At 35.5% G+C, this 18140-nt stretch overlaps 1 protein-coding gene across 6 annotated transcripts in view; it reads right to left on the bottom strand.

The window, feature by feature from the left end:
• The window catches only part of RIF1 (replication timing regulatory factor 1), a 54553-nt gene that overhangs the window by 16360 nt on the left and 20053 nt on the right, over nucleotides 1-18140 (bottom strand). For all 6 annotated transcript variants that reach the window (XM_036857102.1, XM_036857098.1, XM_036857101.1 and 3 more), the window contains exons 17-25: nucleotides 15196-15269; nucleotides 14795-14975; nucleotides 13341-13448; nucleotides 12823-12972; nucleotides 8890-8989; nucleotides 3682-3946; nucleotides 2500-2542; nucleotides 1743-1945; nucleotides 1084-1183 (exon numbers count right to left, since the gene is read on the bottom strand). In XM_036857102.1, coding sequence (XP_036712997.1) covers nucleotides 1084-1183; nucleotides 1743-1945; nucleotides 2500-2542; nucleotides 3682-3946; nucleotides 8890-8989; nucleotides 12823-12972; nucleotides 13341-13448; nucleotides 14795-14975; nucleotides 15196-15269 — 1224 coding nt within the window. The remainder of the gene's footprint in view (nucleotides 1-1083; nucleotides 1184-1742; nucleotides 1946-2499; nucleotides 2543-3681; nucleotides 3947-8889; nucleotides 8990-12822; nucleotides 12973-13340; nucleotides 13449-14794; nucleotides 14976-15195; nucleotides 15270-18140) is intronic.

The raw sequence follows: 18140 nt of genomic DNA, 5'->3' as shown, positions 1-18140 counted from the left end.
AGTTACAGTCTAATCAATACTCATTTCAAATTTCTTTTGACTATTCATATCTACTAAGATCATGTCAAAGAAAAGAAAGCCACTGTCTAATGCAGTAACAGCAAAGATTTGTTGTCTCCAACTTATATAGCAATAGTTGTTTTGCCTCCTGAAAATAAGATATATCAAATAAACACTATAAAAATGAATCGAATTATTGGACTCAAATACCCCTCTTATTACTGGAAATTTTTTAAAAAGAAAAACCAAAGCCATAAAACTTCAAACAATAAAACATACATGACAGAAAATACTATCAGGTCCCTCCCAACAGAATATATGGGTTTTTCAGGCCAAATTACACTGAAGGAGTCTAAACAAGTCTAGATAATTATCTGATAAGAATTTTTATTTTACCCAAAAACCAAAACTAAGTAAGAGCAAATCATTTAGCTAGCTATAACACTTTTTCTCTTAAGGTTCTAAACAAAAAACGGTGAGACTCCATTTGTTGTTGAATAGGAAAAAAGTGCCTAAGGGTGTTCTACCTGATGAGTATATAGTGCTTGTATCTTTACTCCTTAATCTTTAGACAGTAATCAAGTACTATCAGCCAAAGTAACCTTGGTCCAAATGGATAATGGGATATCAAGGATGTGTTTCTCTGGCAGAATGAATGAGATTCAATGCAAAGAAATGAGAAAATGAAGTGTAGTTCTTGCTTACATAGGGATTAGTAACTAGTATTCCCAGTTTATATAAAGCAACATTTAACCATATATTTCAATAATTCCAACCTTTGCAAAACAATACACATGAGGTGCCATAGTTAAATAAAAAAGATCATTAATGAACAAGAACCAGAGATTATTTAAATGAGACTCCATGGTGAAATTTACTGCCCTTAATTCATAAGTTTTCTAGGCCACACAACTAACTTTATGGAAAACTCCTGTTATGGAACACTTCTGCTCAGGTTTTACTTGTTTATCACGTCAGTAAACCATTCTAAGCTTTTGTCCTTTTTAAAACTACACTGAAACGCAATAAAAGAACTACTCAAACATCATGCAAAAGTAAACAACGCCCCCGCCCACAACTTACTGTATCTGAGTATGGTCCACTGGATTCCTCAATAATTTCAACATTTTCCAAACCAGGCAACAGAAGCAGAGATTTTTGTTTGGCTTGTTTTAGTATTGGTCTGCAAAAAAATACATAAATATATATGCCTTAAGTAAGCAGTACTGATGACACATTAACAAGAACACTTTAATTATAATTTTAAAGTGGCAAAATACAGCCAACTTAAAGACTGTTTCTTACTCCACATACATAAAACTGGGAGAAATTACAGACAATATCTGAATTTTTCACTAAACTCTTCAGTTTCTGAATTTTATTCTTTAAAAAGTTTTCCAATTTTCCAAATTTTAATCATAGAAAAATTTGAGCAAAAGTAGACTGTTACATTAAGTACACATCACTTACATTTAACAGCCATCAATTTCCTGCCTTTTGCTGGAAATTTCTTTTGTTAAGGATAATCTGAAATTGATTTTTATGTTCCTAAAACTAAGGTTACTCTAAGGACCAAAGCAAAGGGTCAAATAATTTTAATAATCACCATGTACTCCAAATAATATTTCAACTAAGAAATCCTCTGCAATGATTCCTCATAAGGAAATTTTATGTTAAAACCAAAATGTCAATACACAATCAGAACAGAGTAACTGTATAAAAGAGTTTTGTTGTTAGCATACTTTAACTCCTCAGGATAAATCAACATCGTCACTTTAGCAAATGTGGCATTCCAGAACTGAGCACTTTGTTTTCTAATCTGTTTATTCTTGTGTGAAAATACTATGCATAATAATGGCGAGATCTGTTCAAGAAGTTCACTGTCGTAAGTCCCAGTGTAGCTGACGTGTAGACAAGCAATAATTTCTCCTAGTAGCTTTTCTAACTAGGAAAAAGAAAAAGTGTATTAGGGTAACACTTAGAAATGTTACTTTCCAAACAGAAAAAATAAAAAGTACAAAGCATACTAAATTAAACTCACAGAACATTCTATTATTTCAATTTTTTTTTTAAGAGCGCCCATCACCTTCAATATATAACACTCTTTATAGGCCGGCAAGAACTTACTTTATCGATACAACGGCTTCAATTCAAGCTTATTCTCCATTAACAGAAAAAATTATGTTTTCACGTAAATTATAAGAGATTAATAGTTGCCTACAGAAGTTTTACCTATAAAACTGTGGAACCAATTACCTTCATGTATAAAGGGATGAGACAGGAGATGAGTTATATGAATTTAAAGCAATATTAAATCTTTCTTTAAAAAACTATCCTTTGATTATATCCACGTCTTGTTACTAAAAGTTCATTAAAATTAAGGTGTAATAATAACCCTTTAAAAAAAAATCAGCAAAATTATATTTAAGGAAGACAATTATTTAAATCCTAAAATTTTTATTCATGAAAGTGTATTTTATGGACAATGTCTATTTTTACCTTGTTGTTCATACAACTATACACTTTAGGAACTTCTTCAAACCTATGAAGAAAAACACAGAGTACCATTTATATTTTAGAACATTAAACCTAGAAATATCGTAATGCAGCACAAAAAAATGAGACACATGTAGTGATATACAAAGGTGCCCCAAGACCTAACAAAAATTGTCAAACTGCAAACATTTAAACATGAAACAAACCTGTCTTTAAAATAGGAGTTAAAGAAAAACATCTGGAATAGACCTCAAAGTATTAATACTAGTCACTTGTTTCCATGCTTTTAAAAAAGCATTATTATTTTTGATGAAGCTTAAGGACTAAAAAAGATTTGCAAAAACTTAATGAATTTGGAGTTCTATTTTGTATTTTATAAAATCTGTTCCTAAAGCTTTCTCTGTGAATTTATGAAAGACAGGCTGTATTATAACTGAACCACACAAGCTTGCTATAAAGAACATTAATGAATTCTTCCAAAATGCTTCTTTCAAAGTAAGTTACTTGGGATTTTTTCATGTTGTTTTTTAGGCACCGCTTTCTTTGGTTCAAATGTAAAAGGTAATGTAAATTAATACAAACTTTTGGAGGGTAATTCAGAAATTTAAATGCATATACCCTTTGAACCAACCATTTCAATTTTAGGGCCCTGTTCTGCTATTTAGCGGCAAATGATTTATGTACACATATGTTCAAATGTGATACTGTTAGTTATAAGGAAAAAGACTAGAAAACATATGTCCACCAGCAGGAAATTGGGTAAAGTTCCATGAAACCCTACGCAGACATTAAAAACAATGAGATTCTTAGGTGTATGATGCAAGATGCATCCAATATACTAAGTGCATACCATATATAATACTTAACTGCAAAGTAGTGTGTCAAGTCATATGAATCATACATTTAAGAGGTATGCTTTTTGTATTAACAGTTCTGAAAAGACATGCACTAAAGTAAAAAGAGGGTTGGATTAATCATGAAAAATAAAGTGACTTCCAATTTCTACCTCATACTTATTACTTGAACTATCTTTTTAACAAAAGCATAGTTTCATATATTACCCTTTCCACTAAACTTTAAAGATTAAGATCTTTAACAGCAAAGCTGATATGAAAACAATAAACGTTTGCTACCCAAATCTAGTTATATATGTTTAATTCAAAGTTATTAAGCCAAAATACTTACTTTGAGTTTTTGTAAAATAATGCCAGAGGTCTTGTTAAAGTTGCAAACATTTTTCGGATCATAGAAGGCAAAGAAATATGTCCAAGTACATTGGAAAGAATGCTGGTGATTGAGTTGCCAATAGCGAGGAGAGTATCAGAATGTACTTCCTTGAGGCTCAGAGTGTGGAAAGGATAGATCACTCTCACAATAAGTTTAAATAAAGAAGCCAATTTCCCCAAGGGCTCCTTCTTCTTTTTGGACCAATCCGAAGGTCTCTGTGGTGCTAGGATAAAATTAAACTTATTAAAAACTCAAGTGTGTTGAAAAGTGTCACTGTTCATCTTTACAATTTATGTCTCACATTTACATGACATCTACATCTAATACATGTGTTTCTGTAGAGTGATACCCACAAATCTTAAAATGAAATACCATTAGTGGATAAACATCACTACAACATTGTCTCTAAAAGAGAATCAGAGAAAAGGGAAAACTGTTTGACAGAGCTAGAATAAGAACTCCAGAAAAATGACTCTATTTTCTCTAAGGAATTTTTAAATGCATTAAAATTTTTATTTTATAGTCTCAGAATTTCAACAACTAATTTGTAAGAAAACGCTGAATTATATAAGCTGTGCTCCAAAATTAAAAGTTTAAAGTCCATTTTAAAAATAAGAAACAAGATTTCCCTTAGAATCATTGCTTCCTGGCTCATCTATAGTACACCAAACCCCACAAATTAATACTGAACAAGTCAGAGATCCAAATCCTCAGAAATAATACAAGGGAAAAAGCCTAGATTTAAAGAAAAAGATGTATCTGTCCAACTTTCCTTTGTACCCTTCTTAGACTCCATCTCTCTCCAGGGGTAAACCCATTATGTCTTGTCAAGAAAATCATACCTATTCCAAAATTACCTTTGTTTCCCTCAAAGAATCCATTCTTTTAAGGTTAAGATATCTCAGATTTAAGAGAAAACTCTAATTCAGTGCTTATTAATTAAAAATATCGGGCTTCCCTGGTGGCGCAGTGGTTGAGAGTCTGCCTGCCAATGCAGGGGACACAGGTTCGAGCCCTGGTCTGGGAAGATCCCACATGCCGCGGAGCAACTACGCTCGTGAGCCACAATTACTGAGCCTGTGCTCTGCAACAAGAGAGGCCGCTACAGTGAGAGGCCCGCGCACCGTGATGAGGAGTGGCCCCTGCTTGCCACAACTGGAGAAGGCCCTCGCAGAGAAGCGAAGACCCAACACAGCCATAAATGAATGAATAAATAAATAAATGAATAAATAAAAATTAAAAAAAAAAAATCATGTGGTGAAATGAAAAACAAGTGTTGCTACTGAAAGGAAGTCAACCTTCTTCCCTAGAATCAGTTTCCCATACATGAATAATTTAAATTGGGAAGGCCACCCAGAAATTCTTGGCTAGTATGTTGAGGCTGAAGACAGCCCGTAGTCAGGGGAGCAGTTACATACAAGAGACTGATCAAACAGTATATATACTGAGGCAGGTAAACAGAGAAAAGGGATATCCAAAACTAGAATAAACCTTATGATACGAGAAAATAACTGAAAGTAAATCTAGAGAAACAGGTAACTGTGCAGTTCACAAACACGCCAATGTATTTCCCACCTCTGTCCACTCAGAGATCCAGAAGCATTGACACCTTAATAGCAATGAACAGATTTTGGTTTCTAAATGCCATTCTCAGCTAAAAGGAACCATATTCCTTGGAGATATGGCTGGTTCCAGGCTGAGGCAGGGAAAAATATAAACATCTTATGTCAAAGTTCTCAAAGAATAATAGAAACATATGAAAAGGTCATAGATGCCAACAAGAACATTAAACATTAAATTTTAATAATAAATTATAGCCTACTGAATAACAGAAATCCATGCTGATAAAAACAAAATAAATAGGGGACAAAGGAAGCTATATCTTACATTAGGATGTCACTTGCATCTGTAAGTGTCTGGTGCTTAGTGGCCTGATAAATAATTGTAGAATGGTTTATTATGGGAACATAATGAGATAAATAATTAAAATGGGGACAGCTTTTAGAATTAATGTAATTAAAGCAAAGGAGATAAACTCCTTGGTACAAAGTAATGTAACGTAATTAAATGAAACAATATGAACTACCACTTTGGGAAACATCATAGTGTTTTAAGCAAGAAGCATCAGTGGCTGAAAAACTCATGGGTAAAAGTATGCTGGGTTAACAAGATATTTACATGGTCTCAAAGTACCTGCCACAAAACATTAACTTATAAGTATTTACTAATTAACTTTACAGTGCAAAACCTGGCAGATACCATCTTAACCAAATAGTAAATGTTAACATCATTAGTAATGGGACAAACTGACTTGTGTTCCTGTTGACATAATGCACTGAAAAAAATACTTCTGTAGTATCCCGGTGAAGAAGTGAAATCTCAATCTAATCTTGAGGAAATATTGACAGAGCCCAACTGAGAGACTCTCAAAAAGTAACTTTATTTGTATTCTTTGCTTTTTAAAAAAAAAAGATTTATTAATTTTTAAAAAAATAAATTTATTTATTTTATTTATTTTTGGCTGCCTTGGGTCTTCATTGCTGCACACAGGCTTTCTCTAGTTGCGGTGAGCACCGTTGCGGCGCGCGGGCTTCTCATTGCAGTGGCTTCTCTTGTTGTGGAGCACGGGCTCTGGAGCGCAGGCTCAGTAGTTGTGGCGCACAGGCATCTTCCCAGACCAGGGCTCGAACCCGTGTCCCCTGCATTGGCAGGCGGATTCTTAACCACTGCACCACCAGGGAAGCCCTGTACTCTTCACTTTTAAAGGTTGTGAAAGACAAGACTTGGGAAATGTTCTAGATCAAAGACTTGTCTACAAGTACTTTGAAATGGTTCCAGAAAATAAAAATAAAAAGTATAAAGGGGAGTGGGGGATGAAAATGATAAGACAAAAGCAATCAACTGATAACTGAGGAATCTGAGTAAAGAATGTTTAGTGTCTGTGTATAATTTTTGCAATGTTTCTCTAAAACAAATTACAAAATAAAAAGTTATCCAAAAACTCTCAAAGTGATCCTTATGCATATTTATGAATAATAATAATTTTCTTTCAACTAGTTCTAGTTTTTGTTTCCTTTCCTCCTCAACTTTTACTGGCAGATTTTAGAAATCTCCCCTAGTTTCCATAAATTTAAACAGCAAGAACACCTCTTGCAAGACAAGGAATGAAGACAAAAGACTTCTAATTCTGGGTTTATAGATCATGGATAGAATGGATATTCAGTTAATTCTAATTTTTCAGAAGTAACAAAATAGGTAAAATTATGTCAACCTGGAGCTCATTGTCTTGCCTTATCAAACTTCGGTGGCTTACAAAATAATTTCTGATATCATTTGTTATATAACCTTTTTATAGTTAAGATATTTAGAGAATTTTATTTTTCGGACAAAGAGGTAATCAGAATAAGTGTTGCTCAGCCCAAAGGGGGGCTGAGATTAAAAAAAAACAATTCAAGCACATCCATTTCTGTGGCATCGAGGCTGGGATGCTCTGACCTGTAATACAGTTCAGTCACATAACATGTTTCTCTACATTACTATTTAGTTAAAACTGAAACACCGGGCTTCCCTGGTGGCGCGGTGGTTGAGAGTCTGCCTGCCGGTGCAGGGGACACGGGTTCGAGCCCTGGTCTGGGAGGATCCCGCGTGCCGCGGAGCGGCTGGGCCCGTGAGCCACGATTGCTGAGCCTGCGCGTCTGGAGCCTGTGCTCCGCAACAAGAGAGGCCGCGACGGTGAGGGGCCCGCGCACGGCGATGAAGGGTGGCCCCCGCTTGCCGCAGCTGGAGGGAGCCCTCGCGCGGAGGCGAAGACTCAACACAGCCAAAAATAAATAAATAAATAAATAAAAATTAAAAAAAAAAAAAAAAAAAAAAAAAAAAAGCTAACATCAAACATTAAAAACTCAAAAAAAAAAAAAAAAAAACTGAAACACCCCCCAAAAAAGCCAAAAACCCCCCACAAAAAACCCTAAAAATATTTTATGTTCTAGTCATCTTTACATTAATTCATCAAAGATAGATCTTATTAAAAGAAAACTGAGGGACTTCCCTGGTGGCACAGTGGTTAAGAATCTGCCTGCCAATGCAGGGGACATGGGTTCGATCTCTGGTCCGGGAAGATCCCACATGCTATGGAGCAACTAAGCCTGTGCGCCACAACTACTGAGCCTGCACTCTAGAGCCCGCGAGCCACAACAACTGAACTCGCGTGCCACAACAACTGAACTCGCGTGCCACAACTACTGAAGCCCGCGCACCTAGAGCCCATGCTCCGCAATGAGAAACCCGCACACTGCAGCAAAGAGTAGCCCCTGCTCGCTGCAACTAGAGAAAGCCCGCACGCAGCAATGAAGACCCAACGCAGCCAAAAATAAACAAATAAAATAAATTAAAAAAAAAAAAAGGACATGAACCTTAAAAAAAAAAAAAAAAAAACCCAAAAGAAAAGAAAACCGAGTATGTGCCCAATCTTTAAACAGGAAAGGTAACCTTTAAACATCCACCTTTTTCATTACTGGAAGGTTCTTTCCTATACAGTATGAAAATATATAATCACTGGTAGAAATACATAAGTTCAAAGAACCACTTAGTAGAATAAAATAGCTCAGTATTTATTACAATATAATTTAGAATTAACCAAGGAACATAGTTATAAAAATAAGACAACTTGTTATGATTTCAATTGTCCAATTTTATACAGTAAAAATTGAGTTAAACTTTTAGCATCATTTTAAATTTCCTGTAAAACCATAACTGATTAATCACTGCCATGATTTTCTATGCAGTTGAATGTCAACTCAATGATTATTTCAAATCAGGCTACCAAATGAGAACATTTTAACAAACGTCAAAGTTTTCTGTCCAGATAATCCCTTGTACCAGATGGAGTAAGTAAAATCATCTGTATTATTAGACAATCTCTAAATAGGACAATATTTATGTTTCTGCATCATAAAAAGGAGTTAGATTGGGGGGGGGAGGGTGAGAGAGACACACACACAGAGAAGGAAAGAGAGCAAGCATGTGAGCTACTAGCATAGTAACTAACATGGTTACACAGCATCAAAAGTAGGTAAAATGAGATGGGAAAAGCTATTAGGATTTGCCCTGACAACAGTTCAGAGAGCCATGTTTATGATATATTAGGTAAGCAAATAAAATACTTACATTTAATTTTGGGCTGATACTTAATATTATATGGTGAAAAGTCGATGCAATCAACCATTACAGTAATAATATGAGTGATCCTATCCAAGAACAATAAATTCTAGGAAAGAATAATTAAGTATTATATTAGAATCTTTTAACTACTGGCATGATTTATATAAAGTGTAAGCATGAACAAATATATAAGACTTTAACTCCCACATATAACGTATAGTAACACACATGTCATAGCTTATACCATTTAAGGTACATTAAGTATATGGTTATGAATATTTCCCAGTTGACTGCTGTGTGCCAAGTACTATACCTTTTTGTTGTTTCTCAATATTTATGGAAAATAATTCAGCTTTAAGATGCCCACAAAACTCAGCATATAAACCAATAAATTGAGAATGGAAGAGCTAGGTTCAAAATTAGATTCTTTACCAAATTTCTCTTCAAAATTACAGAAGTGTTCACTAAACCCAGCAGAAACAAAACAAAATGTGAAATGTTGCTAAAGCTCCCCAGATACCCTTTCCTCCTCCCTCTTCAAATCCAAATGAAATAAAAATAAACCCTTAGAAGCATCAGACATCTTTCTGGAAACTTTTTTTAAAGACAGGGGGGCAAGGGAGACTGAAAATAGAACAAAGGAAATCCCAGCACCATGAGTCAAAGAACACCTCAAAAATAGTGAGCTTTCCTAGAAGAAACTGAGTAACAGAAGACACAGGGAGGGTTCTGAGAAAAAGATATGATGGTCATTAGAAAAATCAAATGGGTAATTAAAAGACTACTGAAATTAAAGTTCTATAACACAGTTGCTCTTCTTTTATTCTCCATTACCTTTCACTTGTCCAATTCACTGCCTAATTGGACTAATTGTCTGAATTGGACTAATTCACATGTCTGCCACTAAAGACAAGCTCCCCCAGTCACTTTAAGGACCGAGAGGAGGAAGGGAGAGCCACCAGTTAACCTAAGAAAACCACATGGAAGGTTCAGTACAGATGATGACCTACACACCCATATAGAAAAGATGTTAAAGCTCCAGTGCTTCCTTCTTGCTCACAATTACAAGGCGAAGCTTGCTTGTAACTACAGTTGGCTACCAAAGTCAGAAAAACAGGGGATCTCTCTCCTGGGTTAGAAAACACATTCCAGCTACCAATATTGTTCAATATTAACCTTTATTGACAAATATATGAAGAAGGTGTGCTAAATACCAATAGAACTAATCCATGAGGAAAGAGGTAATAAAAGAAACAGAAGAAAACTACTATCTTCAAAGAGGAAATCATATCCACTTAAAAACATAAATGTAAAAATAAAACTATTATAAAACACCTCAGCATTTAAACAGAAAAAGAATGGAAACAGAAGTATCAAGCTCCCAGAAAGCAGTACCAAAAATAAAGCAAAACACAAACAGATATAAAGAAAGAAAAGTAATAGACACAGAAGATGACACCTGAAGATCTAAGCACTCTTCCTGAGATGAAGGCACAGCTCTTTAGATTGAAAGGGTCTACCAAGTACTTAAAACAGTTTAAAAGATGCCTCAAGACACACCATGGTGAAATGTCTAAATTCTAAAGGCAAGAGGAAAACCCCAGAACTTTACAAACTAAAAAAGAGGTTAATAACAAAAAAATTAAAAATTAGTGGGACTTCCCTGTAGTCCAGTGGGTAAGACTCCAGGCTCCCAATGCAGGGGGCCTGGTTTTGATCCCTGGTCGGGGAACTAGATCCCACGTGCATGCTGCAACTAAGAGTTCTCATGCCACAACTGAGAAGCCCGCATACCATGCTGCAACTAAAAGATTCCCGCATGCCACAACTAAGACCTGGTGCAGCCAAAATAAATGTTTTAAAAATTATTAAAAAAAAATTAGTATCAAACAATGCATTTGTAACAGTAGCAGGAACAAAAATAAGAATAATCTTAGATGCATATTTTGTAAAAATGAAAAATTTTACAGAAATGAACAAATGAACAGTATCTTCAAAACTGTGATAAAAAATTTTCTGAAACCTAAAAATTGTAACTAATTACTTAGTTACATATTTGACAAGGAGTTATCAGTCACATACATGTCTGTTATTCCCAAAATACAAAAATTGGACAATGAGGAACTCCAATCTCACTAATGAAGATACACGCAAAAAATTTTAAAACACTTATCTACAATGTTTTAAAAGATTTTCACTGTGACCAAGAAGGGTATCTCAAGGACACAAGTTTGGTTTAACATACGGAAATGCACATTACCAACAGATCTCATATACTCCAGCAGCAACCAAATATGGGCAGCGAAGAGACCATACGTTAACAGCTGAAAAACAGCTTTAAAACTTCCAAAAAATCGGGACTTCCCTGGTGGCGCAGTGGTTAAGAATCCGCCTGCCAATGCAGAGGACACGGGTTCAAGCCCTGGTCTGGGAAGATCCCACATGCCGTGGAGCAACTAAGCCCATGCACCACAACTACTGAGCCTGCGTTCTAGAGCCTGAGAGCCACAACTACTGAGCCCACGTGCCACAACTACTGAAGCCCGTGCGCCTAGAGCCCGTGTCCTGCAACAAGAGAAGCCACCGCAATGAGAAGCCCGAGCACCGCAATGAAGAGTAGCGCCCGCTCGCCTCAACTAGAGAAAGCCAGCGCGCAGCAACGAAGACCCAACTCAGCCAAAACAAATAAATAAAAAATAAATAAATTTATTAAAAAAAAAAATTCCAAAAAAACAAGCAAGCCTGGTTAAGTTTAGAGTTAAATAAATATTCCTTAATAGAAAAACTCAACATTATAAAGATGTAAATTCTTTTCCAAATTAATCTATAAATGCAATATAACCAACCAATGACAAGCAAAATCCCAACAGGGTATTTTATAAAACTTGATTCTACATTTCTTGCAGAAGAGAACAAAGATGTAAGCCTACCCAAGACAATAATTTAAAGGTGAAAACTGGGGGTCAAGCTTCTCCCTAACAATTATAAAAGCCTTCAACAAATTCACTGTCTAGGTGGCCAGATAAAAGCCAGGGATATACATCAACAAGACAAAAAGTCCCTAACCTCATGGAGTGTGGGGGAAGTTACAGAATGAAGTACACAAACGATTTTGATAACAAGATGCTCAGATAGAAATTAACAAGACTAATTAAATAAGATTCTTTGAAGAAGGAAGCACAAGCTTCAAGGGCAGTTCTAAGCAGTTCAGATTTTTATTCCAAATGCAACAAAAAGCTACAGAAGTGTTTTAATCTGATTTACATTTTTAAATTCGCTCTGACAAATACTATAGTACCAAAATTCCATAATCAGAATTATGTCAATATTTTTAAAAAGAGAATATTATAAATACTTCTACTCTTCTCCGCAGGGGTAACCACTATTAAGAGCTAGAAATCTATCTTTTCAGATGGAAAAAAACATTCTTCAGAGTAATAAATAAATTTCAACTGGCTAGAACACTGTATTCATGTACATATGTGAGTATAGATATGTAACTTATGGGTAGAAAGAGGTCTATTCTAGAATGATACATACCAAACTGCTGACAGCAGTTGTTCTTTTTATAGAGTAAGGGAAAGGAGTGAATAGGAACCTACATTTTTAGATCTACAAACTTCTAGAGGGTAGACTTTAAAGAGCTAACAGATATGATAAAGCAAGGTCCAGGACAGTAAGGTCCTTGTATGGTTCATCTAGAATGGCACAGACACACAACAGAGTAGTAAAAGCACATCACCGTTAAATGGTCCTGATACATGGACCTTAGAGTCCAAAGACACAAAACTGTCTCGCAAAGCTGTTACTCGTTTTATACACTAACTTCATTACTTATAAACTAAAAGCATTAGTAAATGACAGTTCACAAATGTTATCTCTGTTTACTTGAAAAGAATCCTTTACATGCAAAAAAGGTCAGTATCAGGATAAACTCACTGAAAGGCCTTCATCTTCCAAACTGGACATTATCTTGGAAGAAAGTTCCTCACAGCACAAATTCTCCTCTGCAGTTGCCACCAAAGCTGCACAGCGAGCAAATGCTCTATATAATTCTGACCAAGTTTTAAGTAAGGTCTTCATGGTGGCCTAGTAACAATAAAAAAGAAATTTAGAAAACAAATCTACACATCAAAACACCTAACACAATACATCTTTAACATTTTAAAAACATGGTAACATTTAAGGTGTCAAAGAGGACACTAGTAGAGGGTAGTGAGTTTGCCCACCTCCACAGAGCTCTAACTGAAGAACTGTATATAATAATGCCACAATACCAGCAATTATCAAAGGTCCAGAGGAACTTCTCTCTTCCTTCACCACTTTCCTTTCTCCTAAGCTGATTATAGGTCATAAGAAAGTCTTGTTTTAGGTAAAATTACTGTAGGGGTTCATTATAAAGGGTGACATAATATTTTCAGAAAAATGCAAATTCATCAACTAAAACTTTGCCTTACCGCTGGAATTTTTTGTGCTGAAAAAATATGGTTTATTGGTAAAGTCAGTGCACAATAGATGGCACTAAAATTATGTTCTAAGGCATCACCTTGATTGACTTCATTGGTCTGAAACAAGAAAAATGAAGAAGTTAGACAAATTACCATCTAATTCTAGCCCGAAGTAGTAACATCTTACTATGTGTAGTGAGTAGAATTGTGTCTCCAATGTTGACATGTTCAACAGATGGTGAACTCGTAACCTCTGTAACCTTTGGAAATAGGGTCTTTGCAGATGTAATCATGCAATAATGAAGTCATGCCGGTTTAGGGTGGGCCCTAATCCAATAACTGGCATCCTTATAACAAAAGGGGAAGTTGAATAGACAGAAGATACTTTGAAGAATGCCATGTGAAGATGGAGGCTGAGACTGAAGTGATGCATCCACAAGCCAAGGAACATCAAGAATTACTAGAAGCTAAGAGAAGCATGGAACACACTCTCCTTCAGAGCTCCAGAAGAAACCAAACCTGCCAACACCTTGATTTTGAAATTCTGGCCTCAAGAGCTATAAAAAAATAAATTCCTATTGATTTAAGCCATCAGTTCATGGTAATTTTTTAAGCAACCCTGGGAAACAACACACTGTGTTTTAAGTCCTAAAAAAGAATCCCAAAGGTGACTCCAAAATCTTTTACTATACACAGAAGGTAGATTCAAGCAAGGACTTATAAAAAGGGCCTCTAGCATCCTTTAAACAGTGGGAAACTATTTAGGAACATAAACTTTTTTCTTCAGGAAGAATATGTTTAATGGAGTGTTGGCGCGAGCAGCCAAAATAAGGGCTACTGTATAACCACACAATAAATTCTTTGGAGTCTTCACTCCATTTGAGAGTTATAACAGACTATTTCCCAAAGAATAATTCCATTTAAAGACTAATAAAGCAGCTGATGAACTATTAATAGTGGCAGAACTTGAGCTCCATACCCTGCCAATATTGGCGCTTTTTAAAGTAATTAAACGTAAGGGTTAGTCAACTCTCAACAATTAATGATTTAGGAACTACAATATGGTTTTGAGGTAATCACCAACATAGGATCCCATCGACCATGAGATCCTAAGAATATACAGTCTAGTCAAGATACCCATATTATTCCCCATAGTACAAATGAAAGAATCCAAGATATAAACAGGGGAATCTGTATATATCACGTAAGCCTTCTGGCTTTCTAATTACTGGAGAAAATGGACTGTTTAGTCCCTACTAAGTTATATTTTCTTGAATAAGGCAGTAACACGATGAAATCAACTAATCTAAAGAGTAGAAAATTAACCAATCCTGCAGAAAAAAATATGCAATATCTTCCATTCAAATACAAACTTCTGTTCATATACCCCTCTGCTCTAACAAGGAAGAAAAAAAGGGAAGATATTAAATTTGGGGGAAACATGCAGCTAACTTATATCATACCTGATTTATCAATTCAGTTAATGGGGTGACTATAATACTCCACATTCTCCAAAGATGCTCCTTGTTTTCCAACTGCTTTGCATTTTGATTAATAACATTTAAGACAGAGTCACTGAAAGCTAGTGGTGAAGTTGGACCAGAAAGAACACAGCCTACAAGTGTTTCCAGGTTGAGAAAAAACCTGGAGAAAAAAATTTTCAACTATGCATTAACTGTACTTTCTTCAAAAATACATTAATTACATTATAGCAAGGTTATAAAAATAACTGACAAAAAAACAAAAAATGAATCCCAACTCTTATTTTGATTTTTAAAAAATTTAAGAGTGTGTAAGTCAAAAGAATATCATTCATCACATGACAAACTTTCCAAGATAAACAAAATAGTTTGTTTAAAATTACCTTTCATCTTCTACACCACATTCCAATAGATTATTATTGAAAATTAACTGAATTAAGAACAAAGCAGGAGTTCCCTGAAGAAAGATGGGAGATGGTAATCAATCTTCTTGTTACAAACAGTATACTCTTCTTGTTATACTTGTTTTCTACAATCGATTATGTGAAATATGACCGTTTTAAGCTTGAGAAATTTAACTTTCGAAATTACTTAGGAAATGACAAAAATGATAGCAAATGTACTTCCACAAACTACACACAAAAAGCAAGCTCTTTATATTTTAATCATAGCTGTTACATCTATGTGAGCAATTGAAGAACAGTGAGAGATTCCAGATATAAAAAAAATGTTGACTTAAAACTTGCTGGATCAACAATACCTACATCCAGAAGATATTAAATATATTTCACCATAAGTAACCCAATGTTACTAGGCTTCCAAAATTTATAACAGTAACCAAAACTATTATTATATAAAAGCAAAAACTTTCCTTCTAGAACCCTTTGTTTAATCCAGGAAAATAGTTCCATTAATAGTGCCATACTTAATTCTTCACATTAATTATAACGAGTGTACCTTGTTTTATTGTGCTTTGCACATATAGCATTTTTTACATATTGAAGGTCTGTGGCAGCCCTATGTCGACCAAGTCTGTTGGCACCATTTTTCTAACAGCATTTGTTCACTTCATGTCTCTGTCACATTTTGGTAATTCTCACGATTTTTCAAACTTAACATTATGTGTCCTGACTGCTCCACTAACCAGCCATTATCCTGTCTCTCTCCATCTCCTCTGGCCTCCCCATTCCCTGAGACAGAATATTGAATTTAGACTAACTAATAACACTACAATGGCCTCTAAATGTTTAAGCAAAAGCAAGAGTTGCACGTCTCTCACTTTCAATCAAAAGCTAGAAATAATTAAGCTTAATAGGGAAGGCATGTCAGAAAGGCCCAAAGCTAGGCCTCTTGTGCAAGTTAGCAAAGTTGTGAACGCAAAGGGAAAGTTATTGAAGGAAATGAAAAGTGCTACTTCAGTGAACAGACGAATAGTAAGAAAGCAGAACAGCCTTATTGCTGATATGGAGAACGTTTTAGTGGTCTAGATAGATCAAACCAGCTACAACATTCCCTTAAGCCAAAGCCTAATCCACAGCAAGGCCCTAACTCTTCAATTCTGTGAAGGCTGAGAGGTGAGGAAGCTGCAGAAGAAAAGTGTGAAGCCAGCAGAGGTTGGTTCACAAGATTTAAGGAAATAGCCCTCTCCATAACATCAAAGTGCAAGGTGAAGCAGCAAATGCTCACACAGAAGCTGCATCAAGTTATACAGAAGACCTAGCTATTTAATTAATAATGATAGTGGTTACCCTAAACAACAGATTCTCTACCTGTTGATAAAACAGCCTCGTATTGGAAGAAGAAGCCATAGAGGACTTTCACAGCTAGAGAGGAAAAGTCAATGTCTGCTTCAAAGCTTCAAATGACAGGCTGCCTTTTATTAGGGGCTAATGCAGCTAGTGATTCTAAGTTGAAACCAATGCCATCTACCATCCCCAAAATACTAGGGCCCTTCAGAATCATGCTAAATCCACTCTGCCTGTGCTCTATATAAATGGAACAAACCCTGGATGACAGCTCATCTGTTTACAATATGGTTTACTGAGTATTTTAAGCCCACTGTTGAGACCTACTGCTCAGGGGAAAAAAAAAAAAGAATCCTTTCAAAATATTACTGCCCATTGATGATGCACCTGGACACCCAAGCACTTTGACGAAGATGTACAATGAGACTAATGTTGTTTTCATGTCTGCTAACACAACATCCATTCTGCAGATCAAGGAGCAATTTCTACTTCCAAGCCTTTTTCAGAAATACATTTCGTAAGGTTATAGTTGCCATAAAGAGTGATTCCTCTGATAGACCTGGGCAAAGTAAACTGAAAACCTTATGGAAAGGACTCATCATTCTAGATGCCGTGAAGAACATTCATGATTCATGGGAAGAGGTCAAAATATCAACATAAACAGGAGTTTGGAAGAAGTTGATTCCAACCCTCCTGAATGACTTAGAGGGGTTTAAGACTTCAGTGGAGGAAATAACTACAGATGTGGCAGAAACAGCAAAGAACTAGAATTAGGATTAGAGCCTGAAGATGTGAAAGAACTGCTGCAATCTTATGATAAAACTTTAATAGATGTGGAGTTGCTTCTTATGGATAAGCAAAGAAAGTGGTTTCTTAAGATGGAATCTACTCCTGGTGGAGATGTTGAAGACTGTTGAAGCAACAACAGGATTTAGAATATTACATAAACTTAGTTGACAAAGCAGCAGTAGGGTTTGAGAGGACTAACTCCAATTCTGAAAGAAGTTATACTGTGGGTAAAACGCTATCCAACAGCATTACATGCTACAGAGAAACCATTTGTGAAAGAAGAATCAATCACAGCAAACGTCATTGTTGTCTTATTTTAAGAAATTCCCACAGCCACCCCAGCCTTCAGCAACCACCACCCTGATCAGTCAGCAGCCATCAATATGGAGACAAGACACTCCAGCAGTAAAAAGATGACTCACTGAAGGCTCAGATGATAGGTAGCATCTGTTTAGCAATAAAGTACTTTTAAATTAAGGTTTTTTTTTTTTTTTTTTTTTTTTTAGGAATAATGCTATTTACTCACACTTAACAAACTACAGTATAGTGTAAACATTAACTTCCACATGCATTGGGAAACGAAAAATTTCATGTTACTTTCTTTACTGTGATATTCACTTTCTTGGCAGTGGTCTGGAACTGAACCTGCAGTATCTCTGAGGTACGCCTGTACTTTGTCTATCATTTTTTCCTTTAACATAATCAGCGTATTCAAATTCAATTCTCTTGGAACTCTGCAATCTAAGTTTCACTACCTTAAGAAAAAAAAATACCATGGATCTTTTTGTTTATTA

This window comes from Balaenoptera musculus, chromosome 7 (genome assembly GCF_009873245.2).
Source record: "Balaenoptera musculus isolate JJ_BM4_2016_0621 chromosome 7, mBalMus1.pri.v3, whole genome shotgun sequence".
In the NCBI taxonomy this organism is placed as follows: domain Eukaryota; kingdom Metazoa; phylum Chordata; class Mammalia; order Artiodactyla; family Balaenopteridae; genus Balaenoptera; species Balaenoptera musculus.
The sequence above is the reverse complement of the archived record's forward strand: the minus strand, read 5'-3'. Positions and strand labels throughout refer to the sequence as shown.